Source organism: Penicillium roqueforti (genome assembly GCF_015533775.1).
Source record: "Penicillium roqueforti strain LCP96 04111 chromosome Unknown scaffold_16, whole genome shotgun sequence".
In the NCBI taxonomy this organism is placed as follows: Eukaryota; Fungi; Ascomycota; class Eurotiomycetes; order Eurotiales; family Aspergillaceae; genus Penicillium; species Penicillium roqueforti.
Window position 1 is genome coordinate 88,734 of NW_024067580.1, and position 26,077 is coordinate 114,810.

A 26,077-nucleotide genomic window follows, 5' to 3' on the forward strand; every position below is an offset into this window, starting at 1 on the left:
TCCGAATACGTTGGACTTTCTGGTGCTCTACTCCACATATCTAGCCTCTTAACCATCTACATTCCAAATCTACTCCAAACACATATACATCATGTCTTTCCTCTTCGGCGGTGCCCCCAAGATGTCCTCGGCAGAGAAGATCGCTGCCGCCGAGACAGAAGTCGAGATGATCTCAGACATGTTCAACCGGTAAGTTGAAGCCCTACAGAATACCCAAGCGCTATGACTCGATTCAAAAACCAGAAGACTGCAAGGAATTTCATTCAACCCATCTTCGAACTATATATATGCATAACCCATTCTAACTTGTTACCGTCGCGATCATAGCTTGACCGAGTCCTGCACCAAGAAGTGCGTCCCCGCCGATTACCGCGAAGGCGACCTCAACAAGGGCGAGTCTGTCTGCCTCGACCGTTGTGTGTCCAAGTTCTTCGATGTCAACATCAAGGTCAGCGAGAAGATGCAGGGCGAGGCCAACGCCAACAAGCAGGGTGGCGGCTTCATGTAAACGTGTTGACAACGAGATTTCTTGGGAAGGAGCTCTGGTAGACTTGAAGCTAGAGAGCTCGGTGGTCTTTGTTTCTGTGTAAGGCTATTTGACTGGTTCGGCCTGCTGAAACCGGGCCTGTTTTGAATGATGGTTCACGTTTATACCATCACGGATGGAAGGTACGATCGCCGGTCTATCTCTGAATATGTACAATATGGTGGATATGGGAAAAACAGAGAATGAAAAAGGAAAATATCATACAAGTGTCGTCGTTAGGTCAGAAGCCCATGGATCGCGCTATCCATGCGGTCCAGGAAGTATCGTGCTGTTCCTCGCCTTTGACCAGGGCTTTGATTCTCATCTCGACATTTACAATGTGACGGTCAAAGTCGCTCAGGCCGGCTTCCATGTCCTCGACCTTGGACTCCAGAACGTGTAGTTCGTAGTCCAGTTTGGCACCCAGCAACTCGACGCGTTTCACGCCATCGGCGAGATGGTGGCTTTCATCTATGAGGATGTCACTAGATCGTTCGCGCAATCTCTGGTAGTCGCCAAAGCGTTCCAGGTAGACTGAGTTGAGCTCCTCATGTCGGTCACATAGGAGTTGGTTGAGACCTTCCACGGAGTCCACTTGTCGTTCAACCCAAGGCACAGTATGCTGGCTCAACTCTTGAATCCGTGAGCTGAAAATGCGTCCCTCTGAGGCAAGCATGTCTTCTTGAACGATAGCCTCATCCAGGTTATTAGTTTCTTTGACCGTTGGTTTCCCACCTAACGGCTCCCATTTGAATACCACTTCTTCAACTATGCTGAACGACAGGTGTCGTGCGCAGAAGTTGTCTCGCCGTTCAAGCTCACTTTCAAGACTTTGGAATGCTTCGCAACTTTGCGGCCGCCGCAGGGCCATGACAGCTATCCCGCTAATCGAGCCGTCACGGTCACGATCCGTTGACGCTGCCGTCGACCGAGATATAACGCGTTCCATATCGGATTCTTCCTCGATTATTGGAGCCTGCTGTACAATGGGCCAGTCTTGAGCTTGTGTTTCTGGCTCATCTTCTGGCACAGGTTCGATATGGATTTCAGGAGCTTTTCTCTCAGACTCGGAAAAAGGGGACAGTTGAGGTTTCTCTTCCTCCTCAATGAGCTTTTCGATATCGTTTGATATCTTTCTTTCTGAGCGGAACCCAGAGTCGGTTCGTGTTTTTGTTGACGGTGCCTCGTTATCACTATCGATGGACGGGCGGTATGCAAGATCGTGTGTCACCTCGGAGCTGTCTCGTGAAGAATGATGCTGATGATGATGGCGCTGCCGTCCGACTGCATCTTTGAAACGTCCTAGCCCTGCTCGCGCATCTGAAACTCGCCCACTGACGCCCTTCTTTCGATGATCCTTTTCTTCGGCGGGCGGTTCTGGCGTCTTCCAAGAGCGATCTAGCGCGGAGCTCGCTCGCTCGGCATGTAAATCCTCTGTCGAATGCTTTCTGCGACTGGTCCAGACATAACCACCTTGTTCATCGGTAGTAAACATCATATCCGATCCAGTTCCCCGGGTGAACCCGTCTTCGACACCACTCTTGCGCGGTTTACCCAGCCACAGCCACTTGGCTCTCTCACCATTGCAGCACTGAACAAAAGTGTCAAGATCCAGTGTTTCGATATCGGCAATACCGCCTTTGTCGCGCCCGCGGACCATCCCCATAACCATTTCACCACCTTGTCCACTCAGCTCCGCCATGGTTGACTTCACTGCATCGGTCCAGCCTTCTGCGTTAGCAGCCTTGGCCGTGACACGGTGTAACCGGTCCAATGTGAGTCGATCCAGTCTTCGAGACCGCTTCATTTTTTGAGACTTTTGGAACCCACCAATTCCTCTTTTCAGACTGTGGAAGTCGAATGCGTCTTTCCCCACTGGGGCGCCATAGGCGTGCAGTCTATTTCGAGCCCCAAGCAACGTGCCCAGCAATGCAGCCACGCTAGTGGGTCCTAGGCTGCTGTCGCTTGGCTCAATGTTGTACAGGTCTGTTCCGATATCTGTCCACCAATCGCTAATAGCTGCCTCAGTCACATCACAAAGTAGCCCGTCCACATATTCCGGGGCTAGCTTGTCAAACACCATCAAGGCAATCTGGCATTGTCTGACCAATTCCATGACCGCATTGTATAAAGGAACCCTCTCGCTTGTTCGGTACAACTGATGAAACTTGGCTTCGGTCGCCGCTGAGGGATGTTGAAGCTTCAAGCCCGCGCGGCCTGCGCACCCAAGTCTTTTTAAGTCTTCATTCACAATGAAATCCTCCCGGTGTTTCTTGATGTCGCCGTTTGGTATTGGAATAAGACTCAAGGCAGAAGGAAATGAGGCCAAATCGGTAACCATGACCGTCCCTAGTGGTGTTTCCTTCCTTCTGGCGTGGCATTGCTTCATGGCGTCAAAGTACATCCGCAATCGAGGCGACCATGTAGTTTCATTGGTCGGAACACTCAGTACTCCCACAATCACCGTATGCGAAGGGTCACCGGTATAGGTCGAAATGATGAATGTCGGATGCACGCGAGAGCAGGCCCATTGCTCAACAATATAAATTTCATACCCTTGCAGTGTTACACGTCGCTGGAGCACATCGGTCGAAGGGTCTTCTTCTAGGTATCGGAGGGCAACCGCATCAGTGAACACAATTCGCTGGTGGCCTTGCGGTGAGGGACGTTCGGCTCCAGTTGCGTGAGAGGCGGCCTCCGATGGCAGAGAGTCGGTACGATCGACCGGAGGGACATTCGGAGCGTTGACCTGCATGATGGCTGGTCTCCTGTTGGGCTCATATGCTAAAGGAACAAGATGAAAATAGCGCCGACCATTCAACCCAACCTTAAAGTAGATCACCTCTCCTAAGCTCAAGATACGAAGGGAGTGCCGGCCTTCCTTCGATCCTCCTGCACTCTTGGTCAGGTCGGAACAGTTGTGACATATCCAGGCAACAGGGTTTGAGGCATAGCATGAACCTGAAATAAAAGGAGAAAGGCAAATGTATTACGGGCGAACGCCTTGAGAACCGCATAAACCCCCGAGGTGTGCAGAAGTGGCGACGTCATTTCTGTACCTGATGGCGGACGGATCATGTGACCATGGCTGTCTGGTGTTTTAGCCTCAGGCATCTATGATTGTACATCTCCCCTCTTTAGGATTTAACAGCTTTGAAGAGACCTCGCGACAATGGTCAGCGCTCCCAAGATGCAATATATCTCTGCTAAATGCTCAAGAGAAAAATTACGAGGCTAATTATTCTCCAATAAGATCTCTTCTACAATGAAATCTCTCTCCAATATATGACGTCTGTCGGGAAATTACATGCTAACTCTTATACAGCAAAGCGAATACGGCATCAAGAAGAAAGAGGCAATTCTCGAAAGTCATCACCAGGATGCTCGTCCAGCGAAATGGCAGACGGATTTACATTTCCGATAGAACTATGCATGTTATGAGCCTATCAATTCAAAGCATGTGCTCCCAAAGCTCTAGGATATCCACCTCCAGTCACCTCTGTCCTGCTATTTAGCGTCCACCCGGCTGTATAATAGTCAGCAAAAGACTCATGTGAGTGAACGAGCTATACATACTCCTCCATGGGGACCACCGGGTCCGCCATGTCCACCCTGGTGTTGTCCAGGACCACCCTGTTGTCCGAAACCTCCCTGACCACCAGGTCCGCCGGGGCCACCCTGGTGTTGGCCACCTTGCTGCTGTCCCTGGAATCCACCCTGGGGTCCTCCAAACCCAGGGCCACCAGGGCCACCAGGGCCACCCTGCTGCTGTCCTTGGAATCCACCCTGGGGTCCTCCGCCGGGACCGCCAGGGCCACCATGGGGACCGCCGGGACCTTGCTGGTCGCCGTGGTTTCCGTGGTTCCCGTGGTTCTCGTGCTCGTGCTCGTGCTTGTCGTGGTGGCTGAAGAGACCCATGGTTGATGATGGTATGATGAAGTGGGGAGGTGGTAGATTGATGAACAGTGAGATCGAGATGTTATTTGAGTGTGAGTATAATTCTGGAAGGAAAAGGATGGAGGGGTTACAGCTGCCCTTTATAAAGACTGAGTGGCGTCACCGATCAGAATAGAGCTAAGACGCTATGAGCTGAGCCTAGTCTTAGACGGGGATGATGGCATCACATCACGTACGACTTGCCGATGTGGAGTATCAGAAGCCTATGATTGGGACGTGCTGGGTATCTCCTCCACTTGGTAAGAGTATCGATCGATGAAGACGTAGCCAGACCCTAGATCGATTTGCCGTTCTTATTTAATCTATTGATCGACTCCATCAATATATATCTGAGTATCGGTAGAGTTCCAGCTTGCAGCTATTCAGTGTCAATTCCAATATGAACAGCCAACTTTGTAACATAATATTAGCATTTGCAGATTATCTTTGGGGGCCTGTCGATTGCTGCTCAGTCTTCCGCTGCTGGGCTTGGCGTTGTCGATGCGTACGTACGCCTCTCCACAGCTCCAGCCCTACTCCGGACTAACCATCTTATTGCCAAAATTCTATCGCCCAAACCCAAGAGCCGTTCTCGGACTTAATTGCCGGTATTTTTTTAGCGTCGGTCGTAGTCATCATAAACAGTAAGTGGGTGTCAACCTCCGGGGCCGTGGACCAACCAGCATGCCAGATGGGCACAGCCACTGTGGCTTGTTCGTACCGCCACATTATAGGTCCATCAGCTAGCCACCATCGGGTTAACTAGACCATCTTTGCCATCATCGGCGATTAGACAGATAAACTACAATATAGGGTTCTGACAGATTATAATTTCAACTACGGAGTAAGTCCTCGCTATGTAAGTAACCCAACACCATTCGGGTGTTATAGCTTACCACACCATGACGGAAATAGTGGCAATTGTACCTTTTGTTAAAGATTTGCATACAAAAGGCACATACGGCTCATCATCAGTTTCTCGACTCTCGAAACAGATAGGAAATTTACAGTCACTATCCGAGGCTTTATATTTTCTACAATGAACGATCCATAAAGAGGTATCGTATAGCTATAGCGCGAACTATTGTTGCAAGTTGTTCGAAAACTTCGCGCCATAGCATATTGGACCCCCTGCCTACGGTTTAAATAACTAGTGAAGAGGGATATGTGGATATGCACGATGGACAGTCTGGCCTAGCAGACAAGACGAGAGCGACATAGCAATACCAACCATCCAGGGAGGTCAGCTAGCAAGCATGGGGATCACACAGACCGTAGTAGAAATCTTTATCTCCTAATACAACAACATCCTGTAAGCTCCTTTTTCATTCTGTAAGTGGTGACTGGTCTAGATTCTCTCCTCTAGGATTCTATGTAGTTGACATCAACGCCCCGATATTCTCTCCACGCCTGAAAGGTAAGGCCACTACTTGAGGATTCCGCTTTCCCCACCAGTACCGCCTTCCTTATTAGGTGCGACCTTGTATTCTGCCATATAATCTGCCACAAAAGACATGCATTTTGATCAGAAAAAAAAGTATATTCTACCTGATTCCTCTAAATTTAACCCCTTAATAATAAAGAAGTTGATATGACAGCAGTTACTTTATTTTGATACAGGATTACATACAAATTGCGACTGTCTTGCTACTACATATTTGACGAAAGTGATATATAAAAATAGAAGGCGGTGTGAAGTGCGATAGATAGAAGTGTGGTACCCGAATGGGGATTGGTTGCTTGGCAAGGACCGGGTCTCGAGGGAAATACATTAGCGGATGTTGTTATATTGGGAAGTCAAGCAAGTAGACTGTCACGTAGTTATAAAGAAAAAAAAGAAATTCTTGGTATTCGTCTCACGAGCACAGAAATATATATGTACATTCTAAAAAGGTCGCGAATCGAATCAACGCTATAAGTTACAGGCAAGCGTCTATACAATAGGACGTATCCAGCCACGGGCTAAGGCAAGGCCATGCTCATCTGGACTGGTTGATATCCCTTTGGATTGTGGAGATTCTTGTGAGCGGATGGCATCAGATCGACAATCAAAGAGAGAATATAACCGGTGAAGACAAAGGCGATGACTATGGAGCGGATTAGTATAATATCAGGCAGTGGACAGGCGAAAATCATATGTATACTCACCCCATTCAAGAGTAGCAGCCATGTTATTCTGGTTGTAATGGGTATGCTCCGTGACCCGGAAGACAATAATGAGGGCAAGTTCAACGACAATGAACGAGGATTTGATAAGAAAACTTGTCATGAGCATGGGCTGCCGCAGGGCATGTGCGATGCCCAGATAGATATAATCCAAGCACATCAAGGCCGCGCTGACGAGAAACCCGACGCTGGAGCTGTCAGTACATTGTGACTTAAGAGGTATACCGGATATATCGGGTATAGCGGTCTTGGCGAGGGACATACATAAAGATTGTCACGCAGACATCGTGCATGAAATGGTGGGCGATGTTGTCGAGGACGGATAGCATAATCAATCCGATACTCCCGACAACTGTGAAAAGGAATGAACCGTGCGTGCACGCTTTGCTGATGTATGACTTGTTTTGAACATGTTGGTAGAAAGAGAGGTTTAGAAGTAGGACTGTTGTGATCGATCCGATCATGAATAAGGGTTTTAATTCCTGGGCTCCAATATCTGAAATGAATCTGTTCAAAGATGTTGGTTAAATCTTGGCATGATTGAGGATGACCAAAGAAGGCAAGTGCTCACGGTATATTCTGACCAGGCTTCATCAAGCCATATCTCGGTTCACCGATCATAGTCCAGTGGCCTAACATAGTGAGTAGCATTGCTAAATCCAATGTTAGCATATTGCTCAATGCGATCGTGGAAAATTCAAGACCTCACCTAGCCAAGTGGACGCGGCTACGGCCGGAAAGACCCAGGAAGGGAGGAACATTATAATGTGTGCGTATAGCTAAAGAGTGTGGTTTGGAGCAGCAGTCATAGTCTTGTTATAACGACAGTATCAAAGAGCACGGGCTGGTGAAGTTGGATACCAGCCACATCTCTTTACTCAAGTAGTTGACAAAGAGAGAAAGTGATCCATCCTTAGGTTGGGAATCAGGCAACAAATATTGTGCCTGTCGATCCCTGCCCCTATGACGAGGGTCAGTTATGGTATGTGGGTCTATTAAGGAATTGGCAACCCCTTGATCGTTGTTTCGTGTAAGAAGCACATGTTTCGTACATGAAAGGCACAAGCCGGGTTACAGAATTAGCACAAAGATGGTGTATTTATGTCGCTTTCATGAAACTTGGGAGGTAGATAATGAATTTGGCATGCTTTGACTGATATCTATGCGTAGAATGAAAAATCAGATTGCTTGTTGCTCCACTGAGCTCCATAAAAAAAAAGGGAATCGAGAACCTGGTTACATATCCTTTAGTACCATTGGTGGGGCCGGGGCTGGGATATGTTTGTCGACATTGGGAAAGCAAAGCATCATGTACATCGCACCGTTTCGCACGTATCAAATGTGGAGATGGAAGTGATCGCCTCGTGGATGATCAAAGCTTGTATTCTCACTGTACCTGTCGCCTGTAGTGTATCAGAGTTGCATCAAAGGCCAACGTATATCCCTTGGCGAGGATGGAAGGGACCGGGGTCTGGAAGGAAAGTCCTATGAGCATTTCACGGATCTCAAATCCCGGTGTAAAGACGAGAGCAACCGAGAGCAACCGAGAACAACCGCCGCTCCCGTGACTACGGTTGTACCTGTAATATGATCTCAGGTACCGATTTGGGAGAGAAACCAATAAGCACGGAGTATCTGTCTTTTGATACTAGACGTGTCAAAGGGGCATATGTGAGGAAGCAGACAGGTTAAGAGGTGGGACCCAGGATACACCTACATGAGTTCGATGCTCATGATGAGGTATCTGGCTGGCACGTTGTTCCGACGTTTCAACCTGTTTTAACAGCACGGCAACTTCCCGGTCGGACAAGGGGCTGGGGTCTGCTTTGTTGGCCGGTAGGGAATGCAGTCAGTAGAGGTACCTAGACTGAAAGGTGGCTGGGAGATGTTCTAGTGATATGTCAGTGACTGTAATTCCACGACAGGTCCATGGTTTGGCTGTGTTGGAGCTCCATTGAGATGAAACTTATTGATAGCGTGGTGTTCGGTTCGACCAGCCGGCTGAGTAGACACCGGCACCGGCATGGAGTAGCCGAATGTGTACAGGAGTACGGAGTAGAGAGTGGATGACCGAGGGGTATTACATCAGTGGGGCAGTGTTGACCCTACGGCGACATTTCAACCAAAAACCGATAAGAAACGCGGATGAAGATAGTTTATCTAGCAGTGCAAGGAGTTTCAAGGAGAGAAGTGATGGCAGCAAAAACAACTTCAATAAAGACTGCCCAGGTGGCTGCCGTAAGGGGGGAACAGTGGGCCGGCTGGCAAGGGCGAAATGTGATGCGACTTACGGACGCGTCAGTCAGGACGCGACTTGTTTTGAAAATTTTCTTTTGAAGTTTATGGATTGTCTAACAAGATCATGGAACTATCTAAGCGTTATCTCTTCTCTAAGAGCCACCGACATGGGTAGCAAGTAGTGAAAAGACTCAAGATACTCGAGGGTGACCGAAGTCGCCCATCGAAGAATCAAATTCAAACTCGAGGACTCAAGAGTCAAGGAGTTGAGGCAGTAATGTTTCAAAAATTCCCAAGCGTGCGGTAAAGCTCGCTTGAAGCAGTCAATTTGGTAGTTTTCAACTAGCAAAAACACGATCTCGGATGTCTCCTCACTGATACGTGTAAAACCCATGCACTAGGATGAAGAAGAAAGAAAAAAGAGGACCAAGTTTGGGGGGGAGACCACCTATTTATATTTTCCTATTGGCTGAAGGCAGCAGCAATGAAAAGGTAGGTGACGAGCTCGGAATAAAGGATACTCCGAAGCAAAATAGCCGTGTGCAGCCGTGGATACCCGGAAATATCGGAGTTAGGCGGAGAAACTATGAAGCCGAAGCTAGATGTGATATATGGACGAATACGGAAGGCGGTATGTAGTGCCAAAATAACGCCCAGGTTACAGGGCTACGAAAGCCTACGATGCTGATGTAGGGTACAGGGAGGCTTACATGGGGTTACTCACCGGGATTCTTGGCCTGAAGCTCACCAGGCCTAAGTATATACCAAGCTATGGAGTGTAGATTCGAAGAAGGGCTGATTCTTGTGAAATTTGGTGTTAATGCGAGGTGGCTGTGTACCGGAAGCTGGAAATGAATAGGATAATTTGTATGCATGTATGTAGTGTATGACTTTTAGCTTCATGGATGGAATATGCGTGCTCATGCTGCTCATCTACTATGTACCAGGCCTGGGCAAGATTCCCTATTGCTCCATAATCACTTGCCATTCACCTTCGGAGGGGTTGAATCACGTGGAAGATCACCGGGAACAGCTTGTCTCTCAGTTCGATTTCGCCCGGTTTTCTCTGACGGTTGTCTCTATTTCGCTGCATCGTTTTGGAACAAAGATTTATATTGCCTCAAAATTTTATATATTGCATCCCGCGCCGAGATAAAGAGCTCTTATCTGAAGTTCTCCACATGGCGAGACTCGGTAACCTCTCCAGTCACCTCCGAGCATATCAACCGAAACCCACCTGCAATGGAAGTAGTGCAGAAAGAACACAGCCGACTCCTCAAGAGGACCGAGGGCTCTCAGGGCATCAAGAATGTTCAGTCTGCAATCGATTCACTTCAGTCTGCTCGCGATGCCATAGCTGCTGGTCAGTAGTAAACGTGCCCCGCCAGGTTTCTCAACTGACGACGTCGATTTCTCCCCAAATAGATCCATCCACTGCCTCTGCCACTCTAGCCACCCTTCACAACTCGGTTAAATCGTCCTTTGACTCTATCAATGCCAGCTTGAAAGAGACTCACAGTGGCCTCAACAAGTACACCAAATCGCTAGATAAGGTATCCAGAATACTGATCGTCCATGCGTTGCTACCAATCTAACATCTGGAACAGCTGTTTAAAGATCGACCACTGCCTAGCACCGACGACGATGACCTCTCTTCACACGAAACCCTGATCAACCGCGCTATCGCCATGCATCTCCTTCGCGAAGGTCAGTTCGGCGTGGCCGCCACCTTCCTCTCCGAGATTGCCGAGGAGAAGAGAATGTATCCAGTCTCCCAGAACGAGCGTGTACCGACCAATACAACTGCGAGCCTGCTCGATATTGACGAAGTCCCTTCGACCGAGATCCGGAAACAATTCGCCTCAATGTACTATATCCTACAACAACTACAAGAGAACAGGAACTTACTGCCTGCGATCGAATGGTCGAGAGAAAACCGCGAGGCGCTGGAAGCCCGAGGCAGCAACCTGGAATTTGAACTCTGTCGACTGCAATTCGTATGGCTGTACCATGGCGGAGCGAACAGCCAGGGAACCGCAAGCGGATGGCTAGCAGCGCTCGAGTATGCACGGCAGGAGTTCCATCTCTTCGTGCCTCGGTATTTGAGAGAAGTTCAGCAGCTAGTGGGCGCAATGGCGTACTCGTCCAACCTCAGCGAGTCGCCATATGCAGCTCTCTTCAACAATACTAGCTCGGCCTGGGATGACGTAGCTCACTTCTTCAATCGTGAGTTCTGTTCATTGCTGGGTCTTTCGGCGGATTCACCGCTGTATATTGCTGCTACGGCGGGCGCGATCGCTCTGCCGACGCTATTGAAACTACAGACGATCATGAAGTCGAAGCGGACGGAGTGGACTTCCGACAACGAGCTTCCGGTAAGGAAACCGCTACTCTGTGTACGAATCAACACTAATATCTGTATTTTCAGGTCGAAATACCTCTCCCTCCCCAATATCTCTTCCATTCTATCTTTGTCTGTCCGGTTTCAAAGGAGCAAGCGACCGATGAGAATCCTCCTATGATGATGCCATGTGGACATGTCATTGCGCAGGAATCGTTGAAACGCCTGGGCAAGGGTAACCGGTTTAAATGCCCGTATTGTCCTAGCGAAAGCCACCCCAAGGATGCCAAGAAAGTATTCCTGTAGTGTAGGTCTTTCTCTTTCTTTCTCTTTCTTTCTCTTTCTTTCCCTGTCCTCATATCTCTGGGTATTTTTCTTTCCATGGCAAACGTCGATGAGACACGTCTTCAGGGAGCCGGGTCTTGCCAGGGGCGTTAGCGTCGGCGTTCAGGGGCTTATATGTTGCGGCATTGCAATGCAGGTCCATTCAAAGCTGTACGAAGCACTGCAATTTAATTCAAACCTGACATCGAGCATAAGCAAGTTCAAGGTAAAATAACAATCTCACCATAGCTGTTTCCCAATGGACGTATCAATTACAACAAAGAAACCATCAGAATCTGCGTCAATAATCCACAATCCACAACTATTTCCCAAATAGGAAATACCAATTTCCTTTGTCTCGATGGCGGCATCTGATTGGCCAAATCTAGGCCCGTGACCACGCGCCGATTTGGCGACTTAAAAAACCCCTTTACGCGGTCGAAACTAGCTGTGACGCGTCTTTCGCCGAGCCCTACCCCTCTACGCTGGCTAATGAGAGCTATTCAGTCGATCATCTGTATGCAACCCGTCCCACGTCCTGTAATATGCTCAGAATACAATAATAGATGTACGATGTGACTTGTCTCCGTAACAAACGGGAGCTTGTAGTCCTCTCTGTCTTTTATAAATACTGCCACATCTGCCCCTGAATCCATCCACAGCTGTCTCTATATTATCCCCAATCCAGTCTCCTATCCTATCCAGTCCATAATATAATAGCAATGTTGTCCAAGAGAACACCAGAGACTCCAATTCCTGGCCGGTATCGCGCGGCAAAAGCTTCAGCTTTCACGCTCCAGTCGCGCCGGGTTCCTCGCGACAGAACCAAAGATCGAGTGCCTAAGGACAAAGAGCGAGAGAACTCTGGCTCTGGATCTGGTTCCGGCTCAATTCGGAGTAAGACTCGACGACTTGAGCAGCGTCGAAGATTCGACAAACCCCCAGACGTAACGTAAGTCCATGCCCATGTATCTCCATCTCCATCTGCGTCTACATTTCATCATCACCATCATCTGCACCACCAAATCATTAATCCAACCGCTAACCCGACCCCCAGAACACCCCCAACAAGTCCAATAGTAATGCTCCGCGTGGGCCCCGAAAACCGCCTCTTCGCCGCCCACGAAGCCATCCTCTGCGCATCGCCCTTCTTTGCCACGCACTGTACAGCCCAAACACCGGACCCGAATGCGCCACGGCCTAGACTCCCCCTCCAACCGGCAAGCAAACGCATTGACCTCCCAGACGAGCAAGCCGAAGTTTTCTCCTGCGTCCTCGAGTACCTCTACAAGGGCGACTACTACCCGCGGCTGCGACACAACAGCCGAACTCAGACATGGGAGCTGGAGGACGCCGATGCCGGCGTTGGCGCAGGCGCCAGTGGAGAATTGGGACAGGCGACGGCGACGGTGTTTCATCATCGAGCGCAGGGGGTGATATTACGGGATACGGCTATTTAGTAGGTTGAATTTTTTTTCTTTTACTTATTCTCATCTGGCTATGAATGTGTGTGTACTAATGTATGTTTCGACAGCTGCGCAGCAGAGAAATACAAACTCCCCCGTCTCCAGCGTCTCGCGCTGCGTAAACAGGGCCTGCACACTGGGATCCAGTGCAGCACGATACTTGCAAGTGCTCGGTTCGTGTACGAAAACACGCCGGATACGGAGTCGAAGCTGCGGGCGCATTACCTTGCGCTGATTGTGCGGTCGCGGAGCACTTTTATGCGCAGTGGAACTATGCAGGCGGAGATGGAGCGTGGGGGGAAATTGTTTTTTGATCTGTTTGTTGCTTTGTGTAATCATATGGTGAGTTTACCTTTCTTTGCGCTTGGGGATGAGGTGCTAATTTGGTCTACGATATAGGATGACCCTACTGGTCAGTCGGTTGATAGTTCAGCTGTTACCACTCATTGTTAGGGATGGTCATAGTTCCGGATTAAGGTGGGTTGTTGGCTTTTTGACTAATCGCGCGGTTTTCGTCATTTTATATCGCTGCTGGCAGTGTTTCATACCCGTGTACCACTATGTTTCGATACCTACAGAATGAAGAGTGTGAATCAAGGTGTAATTCTCGAAATGATTGATTCGTAAATTCGTAAAGATAGGATCTAATATAGTCCAGCTAGCCCAGTTTTGATATATCTCGTGTACCAGGCCAGCGTGAACTGGATGACACTGATTAAGCTGGCGCTTCGATCCGGCCGATGACCAAGTAGTTGCTAGTGTGCAATTTGTATCACGTCAGGCCAAAATTCTTCGGCAGCGGTGTTAGCTCATGAGCCTGAGTATCCTGGTATGTCGAATAATATAGCTGCATGAATGTAAGTCATAGGCGGATGTGTGTATACCTGACCATTTTGAAGGTCCTGGCGACCAACGAGGGAGTTGTCCATGAGCATTAGACGAAATGAGGTTCAAACACGTTGCAGTGCATTGCCACCCAAAAGCGTAATTAGACACCTGTGCCCGGGAAAGCACCTCCCTTGCTCAAGACGATGATGCCTCGATCACGTGCGATGTATCCTTTCATGAGTCCCTAAGGAGGCGACATGTCAGTAAACACTTACGGATTGATTATACTTGTCAGCCTACCTTGTAGATGAGATTGGAAAGCAGACACTCCACCTCATCAATATCGATGCGCGACCGGCCACTTGTAGAAGTACCCACACGGAGAGCTGCGGCAAATTCATTCACATGCACACGAGTACGCCGAACCGGAGATTGACTCTCCTTGGGTTCGTCGAAACCACCAGCGAGGAAAACTTTTCGGAAAAGGTTGCGCAAGGCAATATCACGTCCACGTTCTAACGGCAGGTAAATACGTCTCTTGACAAACTCTTCCTCGCCGTCAGACATAGCCTGGTCGAATCCAACCAAGTCGCCTTTTCGGATACAGTTCGACAGAGACCGGAAAAGCTTCTCGAGTCGTGGGAATGGCGCGAGAAGTTCCTTGGTGGGGAGCGTGTGTGTGGTCACCAGGTGACAGGGAATAAGGTAGGTAAGAATCAATCTGATAGTGGTTAGTGAAAGCCCATATATAGCTGGAGGGCTACTGACTCTCGATTCTTGGTTGCGTCTCGATGACACATCTTCCAAGCCCACGTTAGATGTTCTTCAGCCTATAATGCAAATAATCAGTCCTGGTGATGGTCCACGGACACAGCTCTTGCTAATACCTCTGGGTAATTCTCATCCAAGAAGTGGATGACTCCAACGTAATATTCGAAGGTGACAATGTGAGCTTTAGGGAATGCTTCGGGAGGGGGAAGATCAGCCGATGAGGCTTTGATGGCGCGAAGCAAGTTTTTGGTAAGACCGACGGAGTTGATCTAAAGGAGAGAGATGAACATTTTCCGAGCGACAGTGAGGTTGACATTTGGTACCTTGAAATACGTCTTGAATAGGAGATTGGTCATGTTGTAGATACCCCACTTACGGGACTCTTCAGGGGGTGCTCTGGATCTGATCAGCAATGGAACAACTCAAATAATCTAACCATATCCTTACCTATCACTCAGGCACAGAGTGAACATCCGGTTAATGACCCGAGCAGCCTCCTCCAAGTTCGCATTCTTCTCAACATCAGCTGCGATGTCATCCTGGAACCCAAATCCAGTGGAGCCTTGGGATGCTGCTTCAAGATCGGCATTGATCGCGAAAGTACGCAAGTACTTCCCGACTGTGTACAAGCATGGCAATGTCCAAGCCGGAATGCCGGCAGAGCCCGAGTATCCCCGGATGAGGGCATTGGCGACCTTTTTCCAGGCATTGAAGACTGTAACAACACTAGCACCCGGAAGGTGATCTTCACACCGAAGTATTTCGCCTATAGCTTCCCAGTAAACAGCAAAGATGTCAACCCAGGCATTTTGTTCGGCCTTCGGCAATTTCAGACTTTTCCCATGGAAGAGAGCGTAGCTGAGATCCTTGGATATGTATTCGGCGTTGGAGAACTGGTAAAAGGAGCGCAGCCGATCGCGATCTTCGGACGGCGCGATCGGGGTGAGCACAGCAGCTAATTCCGGGCCGGACCCGTTGAGGTATGCGTTCTTGAATGCGGTCGGGAGAGAAGTCATGGTGAACTACCCTCTGGCGAAAGAGCGCGTTGATTAAATTGATTGTCAATTTATGAGTTGAAAAGAAGCATTCGAGGTGGGGAAAGGGTTGAGATCCGAACTGACCAAGACAAGCAAGAGTCCATACTTTTGGAGAAGGCATGTGGGGAAGGCGAGGCAATGTGGCTGGTGCAATGTGGCGGAAGAGGAGTGGCGCAGTCAGATGGCTAAATGGGACTAGCGCAGAACGGAATGCCTCCACTCGCTTAGGGCAAGGGCGGCAACCCTAAGCACAATTGGAACCTCACAATTCTCATTTTCCATCGACGGCACACTAACGACTCATCCACCACAGCGACAATCACAGTGAGTACTTGCCGCTTGATTTTATCGGGGATTTATACTAACATTGAACTCTTCCAGATGGGTGAGTGATTTCTATTCCCTTCCCGATCCCCCAGGTCTTTTTTTCGAGACAACGGTGTGCGCATATTGGTTGGACGAACTTCGAGACGCAAAGAACACCCACGATATCGCATGATGCAATCACAAAAGAGGAGGACGCAATGGCAAATCGATGTCGCTTGGAAATGTTTATGAAGGAACGCACAACGCTGTCGATCAGGGCTACGCATGGTTGAATCTCGAAGTTTTCAATATCCACATATCACCCTTGCTCTTCTCGAATTTTCGCCAACCTGCATCGCGCACCGTTTCATCTCTCGAACTGGACATCTGGGCAATTGGAATATACACTAGGAACTATGGCTGACGGATTCCCAGGGCGTCTTACTGAGTACCAGGTCATCGGGCGTCACCTGCCCAACGAGGCGAACCCCACGCCCAAGCTGTACCGCATGCGCATCTTTGCGCCCAACACCGTTGTGGCCAAGTCGCGTTTCTGGTACTTCATGTCCCAGCTCCGTAAGCTCAAGAAGGCCAACGGCGAGATCGTTTCCCTGAACGTGGTATGTTGGGATTGAATATTCGAGGATATGGAATGGTACTCATCGTCTCGTGTCTAGATCGACGAGAAGCGTCCCCTCAAGGTCAAGAACTTCGGTATCTGGATCCGCTACGACTCGCGCTCCGGTACCCACAACATGTACAAGGAGTTCCGTGAGATGAGCCGCACCGACGCTGTTGAGGCCCTCTACCAGGACATGGCTGCCCGTCACCGCTCTCGTTTCGGTTCCATCCACGTATGTTGCGCTACCCGAACCTTCCGACAATGACCATATTCTAATGATTATTTCCCTGCAGATCCTCAAGGTTGTTGAGATCGAGAACAATGACAGCATCCGCCGCCCCTACATCAAGCAGCTCCTCCAGAAGGACCTCAAGTTCCCTCTGCCCCACCGCGCCGGTGGCAAGGTCGGCAAGAAGGTCTTCGCCTACTCTCGCCCCTCTACCTTTGCTTAAATGTGATGTTTCGGGTGTTGGGTTTGGAGTGTGTGGATGAATGACTGTTTATGGCCATAGCATGCATGAAAGATGGTCATGTGGAAACCACCGCCCCGCTCACGGGCGAGATGGTTGGATGTCTCTAGTCCCCCGTATGGTGGCATCTTTAGGTTATTTTGAAAAAATCATCGGGTTTCTTGAATTATTCGAGTTCTAGTAGCACAATGGGCATACATGGAGAGTGCTTATTTGATAGATGCCAAGACATCATTTCGGATGTATCAACCTGCAATGAAGGCCTTCTGATTCCTGTCAAAGTCTGTCCATTCACAAAGTGGCCGTATGGTTGTACTGTTACACAAGGTACTCGTTGCAAATCGCTTACTACTGGCCATATATCTCATTGTAAACTACATTCATATAGATCCATGGGGGTCAATGCTCCATATAAAATACTAATCGATCCTATCGCCCTCTTTACATTGCAGTTTCGGTCTTGAAGTAAGGGTTGTTTTAGCCGCGCCTGGGACCGGCTTGGATGCCTTGTATATCAGGCACCCACGTGCTATCTTCAACTGCCATTTTAGTTGCAAGTCTTTGATTGGACTGGCAATAAAGACTAGCTACTTGAAGTATCTTATGACTATCTTCAAGTTTACTTAAACAGTCTTTACAGAACCTTGGAAAACATTGGTATGTACAGGTGTCCAGGAACTATTGCGTCATTCGAAATCAGGTCGGGAGGGAGCTGTCCGCTTTCGCATATGTAATCCAATTTCTTCGGGGCCTTCCCAAGTTCCTCGTTTCCCTCTTACCCCATTCCCCAAGTCATTGCAATCATGTTTGCTCGTCAATCTTTCCGTTGTGTGCAGCCCTTGAAGCAGGTAAGTTGAAAAGGGTTCTCAATTGAATCCCCATACTAAAACCGTTCAATCAGGGTTTCCGCAAATACTCTGCGGAGGCCGCTCCCAAGAAGTCCAACTTGGCCCCCATCTACGTTGGTGTGGGCCTCGCCGGTCTCGGTGCTGGTTTGTACCGCTACAGCACCGGCGCGGTCGCTGAGCCCAAGGACCGCCCCAAGGTCTTCAACGGCGAGGACTGGGTTGATCTCAAGTTGGCTAATATTGAAATCCTGAGCCCCAACGCCAAGCGTCTTCGCTTCGAGTATGATGATAAGGAAGCTGTCTCTGGCCTTCCTGTTGCTTGTGAGTAGTCTGACTCCGAGCATGGTTACCAATCAATCACTAACAGGAATCTAGCTGCTCTGTTGACTCGTTTCAAGCCCGAGGGTGCCGAGAAGAACATTCTCCGTCCTTATACCCCCACTAGTGATGAGGGTAGGAAATCATAAAATGCGACTTAGTTTTCAAATGCTAACACATAGCAGATATCCCCGGTTACCTTGAACTTGTTGTCAAGTCCTACCCCGGCGGCCCTATGTCTGAGCACATCCATTCCATGAACGTCAACCAGCGCCTGTCGTTCAAGGGTCCTCTTATCAAGTATCCCTGGGAGGCCAACAAGCACGACCACATTTGCCTGATCGCCGGTGGTACTGGTATCACCCCGATGTACCAGCTCGCTCGTGAGATCTTCAAGAACCCCGAGGACAAGACCAAGGTCACTTTGGTCTTCGGCAATGTCACCGAGGAGGATATCCTCCTGAAGAAGGAGCTGCATGATTTGGAGAACACTTACCCCCAGCGCTTCCGTGCCTTCTACGTCCTGGACAAGCCCCCTGCGGAGTGGACCGGTGGCAAGGGTTTCATCACCAAGGAGCTGCTGAAGACCGTTCTGCCGGAGCCCAAGGAGGAGAACATCAAGATTTTCGTCTGTGGCCCTCCCCCCATGTACAAGGCTATCTCCGGTGCTAAGGTCAGCCCCAAGGACCAGGGTGAGCTCACTGGTATCTTGAAGGATCTGGGTTACAGCAAGGACCAGGTCTTCAAGTTCTAGATTATTGTAGAATATTTAGCTAGAATATGTCGCTAGTTGGCTATGCGACAGGATAGCCATGTATATTGGTGCATCTTGTTTTCGGCGTGTTGCCGTGTCTCTGGCTGGCTTCGGACGTCATATTATAGAAGAAATGCATTTTGCTTCCAAATAGATAATCATGTTTATCTGGCGCTTGTAGTTATCTCTGTCGCATGAACAATGATAAGAACTACATAGGTAGATATAAAGAGAGGAAAAAAGCATGTGGACCATAATGAAGATGAAGATGGGAAGGGTGGTGGATATATATGTGTACACCAACTGGAAATACTTTTGCAGAATACGATATCAACAGAAGATGGCGCCGAAGTAGTGTTAATATAGTAATACAGTAAAACAAAGGAATCTATACCTAGAATCAATTGAATAACTGCCTACATACATATACATGTACACAAAGTACCTAGTTATTGGTAGCTAAGTGACATACATTACCAGGCACTAGATTATAGAGTATACTGAAATAATTGCGCCGGCAAGAAAAGAATCAGAAATTCAGTTAATGCAGTTTTAATGAATTGAATTAAGAAGTCAGAATAGGCGTTCGTACTACAAGTTTGACACCTTGTGTTCAGTTGGGTGTTCAGCTGAGCCCGGGCGACCCTGAAGTTGACATAGCGGGGGGGAGTAGAACATAGCCCACATTTGAATATGTCCAGCCCCTCAAAAAAGGGAAAAGAGCAGAAATAGTACCAAGGACTATATCTGTGACATAACAAAAAGATCTGGAGAAATCAATAGTCAACTATATATGAATACAATCAAATTCCTTAGCAAGTATACAAGAATAACTACATGGCCCCATAAAAGCCTGTCATCTGGGATAGGTAGTTACGTATTTATTATGAATTTAGCAATCCCTAAAATATTATGGACTACTATCAAAGGACCTATGAATGACATAGTTTAAGAACTGAAAGGTAATACTTTATGATAGCCAAGTGAATAGAATAACATATGGAAAGGACTCCGGAGGTGCACTGTGTTGCCTGGGGTTCCCGGGGGTGTGTCGCATGACAAGGCCCAGAGCCTAAGCCTAAAGCAGAGCGAAAATGCCCGGGGCACTTCGGGGGTGCCTTTTGCTATTTAGTGGGTACCCCCCCTCGGCCCTTCCACCCCCCGGTCCTCTTCCCCCCTTCCCCCCCCGAAAAACAGGAAAATTCTCTTTTCTTCACCCCAACCCATTCTCTCGGCTTCAAAACAATGGCTTCCAACCAAGATGACACGACCGTTCAGGTCAACAAAGAAGAGCTCAGACGGGCCAGCGACTTGGTAATTTTTTCCCTCTCTTTTTTTGCTCTCTGACTTTTGTATTTTCTGCATTTCGGTTCTTTTCTTCTGTTCTTCTGTTTTCTTGTGCGCATTCCCAAGTGCGCGCCTGCTACGCGTCGCGTTTTAGGATCTATAAAGCTACCCATTAAGCTGTTGAAGCTTAGACTATATCATCTCATACTTCAGCATCATGTTGGCAAGCTTCATGTGCAAAAGAAAAGAACATCCCCTGCCCCTTCTCCTCTATTCAGACTCGCAGACCCATCTTGACATCGCGACTTTCTTACCAACTTACGCGCTTCCTGACTACCCCTCTTGCTTCCCTAACCATATACCCATACATATACACAATGAATAAGCGTAATTGCCCTTGATATAACACCGCTAACAATGCCTCATAGATCGTCATGCGCCTCATGGAGGTGCAGTCTTACATTGCTGACCTAGGCAAGGCCTACGTCCAGCATGTAAACAACATCACCGAAGGACGCGATGCCAACATTGAGCTCCCCCTCGGTCCCTCTGGATTCATGGGCCCGGATTTTCTTTTCCGTGCCGGCAGCCCCGGTGCTAAGTCTGAGGCTGGTGGCCCCAAGAAGCGCAAGCGCGCGCCCGTCGACCCCAACGCGCCCAAGCGTGCCTTGACACCCTACTTCTTGTATATGCAGCACAACCGCAGCAAGATCGCCGCCGACTTGGGCAATGATGCGCGCCCCAAGGATGTCGCCGACGAGGGCACCCGGCGCTGGCAGAGCATGGAAGATACCCAGAAGGAGGTATGTATTGGCATCAAATCAGTTCCAGCTTAGTATTGTACTCAAGAATACAGAGCTAACCCATTCGCATAGGTCTGGAAGAAGATGTATGCCGCCAACTACGACCAGTACAAGCGCGATATGGCAGCCTACAAGGCCAGCAACAAGGTTGAGGAGGACCACGATCCCGCAGCCAACCAACTGCAACAGGACTTTGCCGGTGCCGAGCCCGAGGCTGAGGCTGAGGCTGGGGTCGAGGGTGAGGCTGAGCACGAGGAGTCTGCCGAGGAGTCCACCGAATCATCCGACGAGTCGCAGTCCCCGTCTCCCGTGAAGGAAAAGACCCCGCCGCGCAGCACCACCAAGCGCCGCCGCAGTGATACCAAGGCCAAGGAAGCCGAGACTCCTGCCAAGTCGCCTGTCAAGCGGGGTCGCAAGGCTGCGGAGCCGGTGTCAACACCGGCTGTCAAGACACCGGCTGAAAACAAGCGTAGGACCAAGAAGCGCAAGAGCGAGGTGTAAAGGAGTTTGTGATGCTTTCTGCTTTCTGATTTGCTTGACTCCGGGGTCAGATGAGATGGGTATCGGTCTGTTGGATTGGATGTGTAACCCCTCGGTTTGCCTTTTTCAGCGGCGTTTGGAGAAAAACTGTACCTATTTAGCCTGAACGAGTGAAATGGACTGATCATAGGACGTGGTTTCTAGATATCCCCATGAGTTCTAGTATCTATGGTAGGTCAGGGCTAAATAGTAACCCGTGGACATACAAAGCCAGATAAAAGAAAAAACAGACTAGATCTCACTAACTCCAACTAAGTCCCAGTGCATTAATTACATGTATGTAGTTGATTAGTTAACTATCAATTTAGCAAAGCCTTGACTAATGTCGCTAACCTCCGTTCCCCGGCCCAATCGGCCTCCACGGTCACTTATCATGGGCGATGGCCTTATCAGAGAAGAAAGCCCTGGACGCCATTTGAAATGTACCGCATCCCCACATTCCTCGCTTTTTTGCCTTTCCTACTTAGATCTCCTTGAACTGCATCTTCTACACCTTCACTAACTCTTGAGGTTTCAAACTTGCTCAAACAGCCTGAAAATTCAGTTATCCTGCACGCCAAGAACTGCCAGGTTCAGGTTCCACATGCACTATGCAGCTTATTCCGAAGGAGGCAAGTCGCACATACATTCCCCCGAGAGACAAACAACTAACACCCCTGTAGCTTGACAAGCTTACCATCGCCCACCTAGGCTTCTTGGCACAGCGTCGTTTAGCACGTGGAGTGCGGCTCAACCATGCAGAAGCTGTGGTATGTGTATCTTCAAGAGGTGTAGGACACGACCACTAATATCCCCCAACAGGCCCTGATAGCCTCAGTGCTACACGAGGTACGACAAACGCATCCAATCCCCTACAATGATATCAGGACATACTATATCTCCAATTAATTCAATGCGCAAACTAACTCAAACCCCCGCAGTTAATCCGCGATGGCCAGTACTCCGTCGCCGATCTGATGTCCATCGGCAAAACAATGCTCGGCCGCCGCCACGTCCTCCCCTCCGTACTGGCAACCCTCGTCGAGCTCCAAGTCGAGGGAACTTTCACCTCCGGTACCTACCTGGTAACCGTGCACCACCCGATCAGTAGCGACGAGGGCGACCTCGAGCGCGCCCTGTATGGCAGTTTCTTGCCCGTCCCCGCGCCCGAGGCATTCCCCGACCCGGACCCGGAGGATTTCATGCCTGAGAAGATGCCCGGCGCGGTGATTCCTGTTAAGCATGCGCGCGTGCAGTTGAGTGCTGGGAAGAGGCGTATTAGGCTTAAGGTTATGAGCAAAGGGGATCGGCCGATTCAGGTGTGTACATTTCATTCAATTTACACGGCGCAAAGGCAAAAAAAGAAAAGCGGAGAGAAGCAAGTGATGCTAATTACAGTGTTGATTGCCAGGTCGGATCCCATTACCATTTCATCGAGACGAACCCGCAGCTGCACTTCGACCGCTTGCAGTCGTACGGTTTCCGACTGGACATCCCTGCGGGCACATCGATCAGATTCGAGCCCGGTGATACGAAGACGGTTACGCTTGTCGAGATCGGTGGGAATCGCGTTATCCGCGGTGGAAATTGGCTGGCGAATGGGCCGGTGGATATGAGTCGTGCCGACGAGATTATAACCAAGCTGCAGATAGCTGGGTTTGCGCATGTGCCAGAGCCGCAGGCGGATAGCGCACTTGTTGCTGGATTCTCGATGGAGCGCGAGGCGTACTCGCGCATGTTTGGTCCTACGACGGGGGATCTGGTGCGGCTTGGGTTGACGGATTTGTGGATTAAGGTTGAGAAGGACATGACGACTTATGGGGATGAGTGTTCTTTTGGTGGGGGCAAGACGCTGCGCGAGGGGATGGGCCAGGCATCTGGTCGGTCTCATACCGAGTGTGTTGATACCGTTATTACGAATGCGTTGATTATCGATTGGACTGGTATCTACAAGGCTGATATCGGTATCAAGGATGGGCTTATTGCTGGTATTGGTAAGGCTGGGAACCCGGATGTCATGGACGGCGTGCATCCGGATCTGGTGGTGGGTTCATCTACGGATGTCATTGCTGGAGAGAACAAGATTGTTACCGCTGGTGGTATCGACACGCACATCCACTTGATCTGCCCGCAGCAGGTGGATGAAGCCCTAGCATCGGGAATCACCACTTTCCTCGGTGGCGGCACTGGCCCTAGCACTGGATCAAACGCGACGACATGTACACCGGGACCGAATCACCTGCGCCAGATGATGCAAGCATGCGATAGCCTGCCGATCAACATCGGCATCACCGGAAAGGGCAACGACTGCGGAAAGAAGAGCATCGAAGAGCAGATCCTAGCAGGCGCAGCAGGCCTCAAGCTTCACGAAGATTGGGGCTCCACCCCAGCAGCAATCGACAACTGCCTCGAAGTCTGCGACAAGTACGATGTGCAGTGCATGATACACACGGACACACTGAACGAATCCGGCTTCGTCGAGCAGACCATCGAAGCCTTCAAAGGCCGCACAATCCATACCTACCACACCGAAGGCGCAGGCGGCGGCCACGCCCCAGACATCATCTCTGTCGTCGAACACCCTAATGTCCTCCCTAGCAGCACAAACCCTACCCGCCCCTTCACCCTCAACACCCTCGACGAACACCTCGACATGTTAATGGTCTGCCACCACTTATCGAAGAACATCCCCGAGGACGTGGCTTTCGCCGAAAGCCGCATCCGCGCAGAGACCATCGCCGCCGAAGACGTCCTCCAAGACCTCGGCGCGATCAGTATGATGTCCTCTGACTCCCAAGCAATGGGCCGCTGCGGCGAAGTAATCCTCCGCACCTGGCACACAGCGCACAAGAACAAGACACAGCGCGGCCCGCTCGGAAGCGACGCCGACAGCGGCGCGGACAATTTCCGCGTGAAGCGGTACATCAGTAAGTACACGATCAACCCTGCTCTCGCGCAGGGGATGTCGCATCTAGTCGGGTCCGTAGAGGTCGGCAAGGTAGCCGATCTGGTAATGTGGAAGTCGGCGACATTCGGCACGAAGCCTACATCTGTTCTGAAGAGCGGGATGATTGTTACTGCCGAGATGGGAGATCCGAATGCGTCGATCCCAACTGTCGAGCCGATGATTATACGGCCGATGTTTGGTGCGCGCGTCCCGGCTACGTCTATTATGTTTGTTTCGCAGGCTTCTATCGATGCGGGGATTGTACAGACGTACGGATTGAAGAAGCGCATTGAGGCTGTGAGGAATTGTCGTTCTGTTGGGAAGAAGGATATGAAGTTTAATGATGCTATGCCGAAGATGAAGGTTGATCCGGAGAGTTATACTGTTGAGGCAGATGGGATGCTTTGCGATGCAGAGCCGGCTTCGGAGTTGCCCTTGACACAGGCGTATTATATCTTCTGAGGATCTTGGTGGCTTCTTTCTGTTTTGCATGCTTTTAGCTTTTCCCTTTGGTCTTTACAGCTTCTTTATACCTCGTTACTCTTCTGAGTTGGACATTTTGCACGATATGGATTTCTATATTCTAACGAAGCGATTTTCTTTTACTTTTACTTTTCTCAAACGGCACGTAAGTCAATAAGGAAACAATCATGGATCAAGCGAGCTATCTTTTTCTCCTTTTCTCTCCTCAAAACCCTAAAGAAGCCAAGGTCCCCTCAATAGAATCAACAACAATCCTATCCGTCCTGCGCCCATCAGTATTAACAAGAATATCCGCCCAGTGCAACAAACTAGCAATAAGATCATTGCACATGAACGGCACATTATGGCTATAGAACCCGTACGGTTTCGCCAGGACATAAGCGTTGCCACGAGCATCAACAGCCATAGCCATAGAGGTATCCTTGATCCGATGAACACTAGTAACAAGCTCACGTAGACTCTCAGAAACATCCTCATAAGCCTGGGGGTCCGCTCTCAGCACCCTCGCCTGCATCCCTAAACCGGAGACAAACGTCGCGCGCTCACGTTTAAAAGCCGACACAGGGCCAGGTCGGGGAGGCATAATAGCCATAGCGTCGTAGGAGAGACGGTAGGTCGAATATACGAGAAACAAACCAGTAGTAAGTGATAATCCAATTCCAGAACCTATCTAAAAGCACAAGTTAGCCACAATCTGATCAATCAGTCTCGCCACAGCAATAGGAACGTCAGTGCAAAGGTTATCGCGCAGCCGATCCGCAAGATAGGCACACTGGCCCTTGATCGCGGCGCAGTGCATAGGAACGACCGTCTCGTAGAAGCCACTCTGTTGTACTAGGACGTAGGGATGGTGACGGCTCTCGACGGCCATCTTCCTCGAAAGAGAGGCGACGATGTCGATATGCTGGATGAGCTGGAGGCGGAGGTTGGGGATCACATACGCACGGCTGTCGATGTCGTGGCGTAGGAAGGTCGATTGCTGCTCTAGGAGGGTCACGAGGTTGTCGCGCGCCTTGCGGAAGGCGGAGACGCGGGCTTGGTTTATATGCGCCATGGTGATGTGAATGAGGGGATTGTGGGGGCTATA

General features: G+C 49.7%; 12 protein-coding genes across 12 annotated transcripts; 7 read left to right on the top strand and 5 right to left on the bottom strand.

Moving 5' to 3' along the window:
• Positions 1 to 91: 91 nt before the first annotated feature.
• LCP9604111_6149 (Tim10/DDP family zinc finger protein) lies at positions 92 to 508 on the top strand (the record flags this gene model as incomplete). Its single annotated transcript, XM_039074038.1, has 2 exons — positions 92 to 189; positions 328 to 508. 2 exons carry the CDS (start codon positions 92 to 94, stop codon positions 506 to 508), a joined length of 279 nt encoding a protein of 92 aa, XP_038927675.1.
• A 259-nt stretch (positions 509 to 767) lies between these two features.
• LCP9604111_6150 (putative Sin3 complex subunit (Stb2)) lies at positions 768 to 3,281 on the bottom strand (the record flags this gene model as incomplete). Its single annotated transcript, XM_039074040.1, has 1 exon — positions 768 to 3,281. One exon carries the CDS (start codon positions 3,279 to 3,281, stop codon positions 768 to 770), a length of 2,514 nt encoding a protein of 837 aa, XP_038927676.1.
• Positions 3,282 to 4,037: 756 nt separating this feature from the next.
• Positions 4,038 to 4,444, bottom strand: LCP9604111_6151 (uncharacterized protein; the record flags this gene model as incomplete). The annotated part of the gene is made up of 2 exons (XM_039074041.1): positions 4,038 to 4,052; positions 4,103 to 4,444. 2 exons carry the CDS (start codon positions 4,442 to 4,444, stop codon positions 4,038 to 4,040), a joined length of 357 nt encoding a protein of 118 aa, XP_038927677.1.
• A 1,980-nt stretch (positions 4,445 to 6,424) lies between these two features.
• LCP9604111_6152 (Frag1/DRAM/Sfk1 family protein) lies at positions 6,425 to 7,389 on the bottom strand (the record flags this gene model as incomplete). Its single annotated transcript, XM_039074042.1, has 5 exons — positions 6,425 to 6,549; positions 6,611 to 6,816; positions 6,893 to 7,135; positions 7,200 to 7,281; positions 7,338 to 7,389. The coding sequence occupies 5 exons, from the start codon at positions 7,387 to 7,389 to the stop codon at positions 6,425 to 6,427; spliced, it is 708 nt and encodes a 235-aa protein (XP_038927678.1).
• Positions 7,390 to 10,108: 2,719 nt separating this feature from the next.
• Positions 10,109 to 11,513, top strand: LCP9604111_6153 (ubiquitin-protein ligase RMD5; the record flags this gene model as incomplete). Its single annotated transcript, XM_039074043.1, has 4 exons — positions 10,109 to 10,229; positions 10,292 to 10,419; positions 10,474 to 11,241; positions 11,295 to 11,513. 4 exons carry the CDS (start codon positions 10,109 to 10,111, stop codon positions 11,511 to 11,513), a joined length of 1,236 nt encoding a protein of 411 aa, XP_038927679.1.
• A 740-nt stretch (positions 11,514 to 12,253) lies between these two features.
• On the top strand, positions 12,254 to 13,450 carry LCP9604111_6154 (BTB/POZ domain-containing protein; the record flags this gene model as incomplete). The annotated part of the gene is made up of 4 exons (XM_039074044.1): positions 12,254 to 12,483; positions 12,589 to 12,990; positions 13,066 to 13,339; positions 13,397 to 13,450. The coding sequence occupies 4 exons, from the start codon at positions 12,254 to 12,256 to the stop codon at positions 13,448 to 13,450; spliced, it is 960 nt and encodes a 319-aa protein (XP_038927680.1).
• Positions 13,451 to 13,985: 535 nt separating this feature from the next.
• Positions 13,986 to 15,612, bottom strand: csn12 (the record flags this gene model as incomplete). The annotated part of the gene is made up of 6 exons (XM_039074045.1): positions 13,986 to 14,069; positions 14,126 to 14,546; positions 14,594 to 14,655; positions 14,713 to 14,865; positions 14,920 to 14,992; positions 15,044 to 15,612. 6 exons carry the CDS (start codon positions 15,610 to 15,612, stop codon positions 13,986 to 13,988), a joined length of 1,362 nt encoding a protein of 453 aa, XP_038927681.1.
• A 743-nt stretch (positions 15,613 to 16,355) lies between these two features.
• Positions 16,356 to 17,013, top strand: LCP9604111_6156 (60S ribosomal protein eL20; the record flags this gene model as incomplete). The annotated part of the gene is made up of 3 exons (XM_039074046.1): positions 16,356 to 16,559; positions 16,617 to 16,793; positions 16,855 to 17,013. 3 exons carry the CDS (start codon positions 16,356 to 16,358, stop codon positions 17,011 to 17,013), a joined length of 540 nt encoding a protein of 179 aa, XP_038927682.1.
• Positions 17,014 to 17,834: 821 nt separating this feature from the next.
• Positions 17,835 to 18,951, top strand: LCP9604111_6157 (cytochrome b5 reductase family protein; the record flags this gene model as incomplete). Its single annotated transcript, XM_039074047.1, has 4 exons — positions 17,835 to 17,879; positions 17,933 to 18,200; positions 18,255 to 18,332; positions 18,383 to 18,951. 4 exons carry the CDS (start codon positions 17,835 to 17,837, stop codon positions 18,949 to 18,951), a joined length of 960 nt encoding a protein of 319 aa, XP_038927683.1.
• Positions 18,952 to 20,672: 1,721 nt separating this feature from the next.
• On the top strand, positions 20,673 to 21,542 carry LCP9604111_6158 (transcriptional regulator family: HMG; the record flags this gene model as incomplete). The annotated part of the gene is made up of 2 exons (XM_039074048.1): positions 20,673 to 21,041; positions 21,114 to 21,542. 2 exons carry the CDS (start codon positions 20,673 to 20,675, stop codon positions 21,540 to 21,542), a joined length of 798 nt encoding a protein of 265 aa, XP_038927684.1.
• Positions 21,543 to 22,171: 629 nt separating this feature from the next.
• Positions 22,172 to 24,969, top strand: LCP9604111_6159 (urease Ure; the record flags this gene model as incomplete). Its single annotated transcript, XM_039074049.1, has 5 exons — positions 22,172 to 22,192; positions 22,244 to 22,330; positions 22,383 to 22,409; positions 22,502 to 22,879; positions 22,972 to 24,969. 5 exons carry the CDS (start codon positions 22,172 to 22,174, stop codon positions 24,967 to 24,969), a joined length of 2,511 nt encoding a protein of 836 aa, XP_038927685.1.
• A 226-nt stretch (positions 24,970 to 25,195) lies between these two features.
• On the bottom strand, positions 25,196 to 26,044 carry LCP9604111_6160 (uncharacterized protein; the record flags this gene model as incomplete). The annotated part of the gene is made up of 2 exons (XM_039074051.1): positions 25,196 to 25,660; positions 25,718 to 26,044. The coding sequence occupies 2 exons, from the start codon at positions 26,042 to 26,044 to the stop codon at positions 25,196 to 25,198; spliced, it is 792 nt and encodes a 263-aa protein (XP_038927686.1).
• Between the last annotated feature and the right edge of the window lie 33 nt (positions 26,045 to 26,077).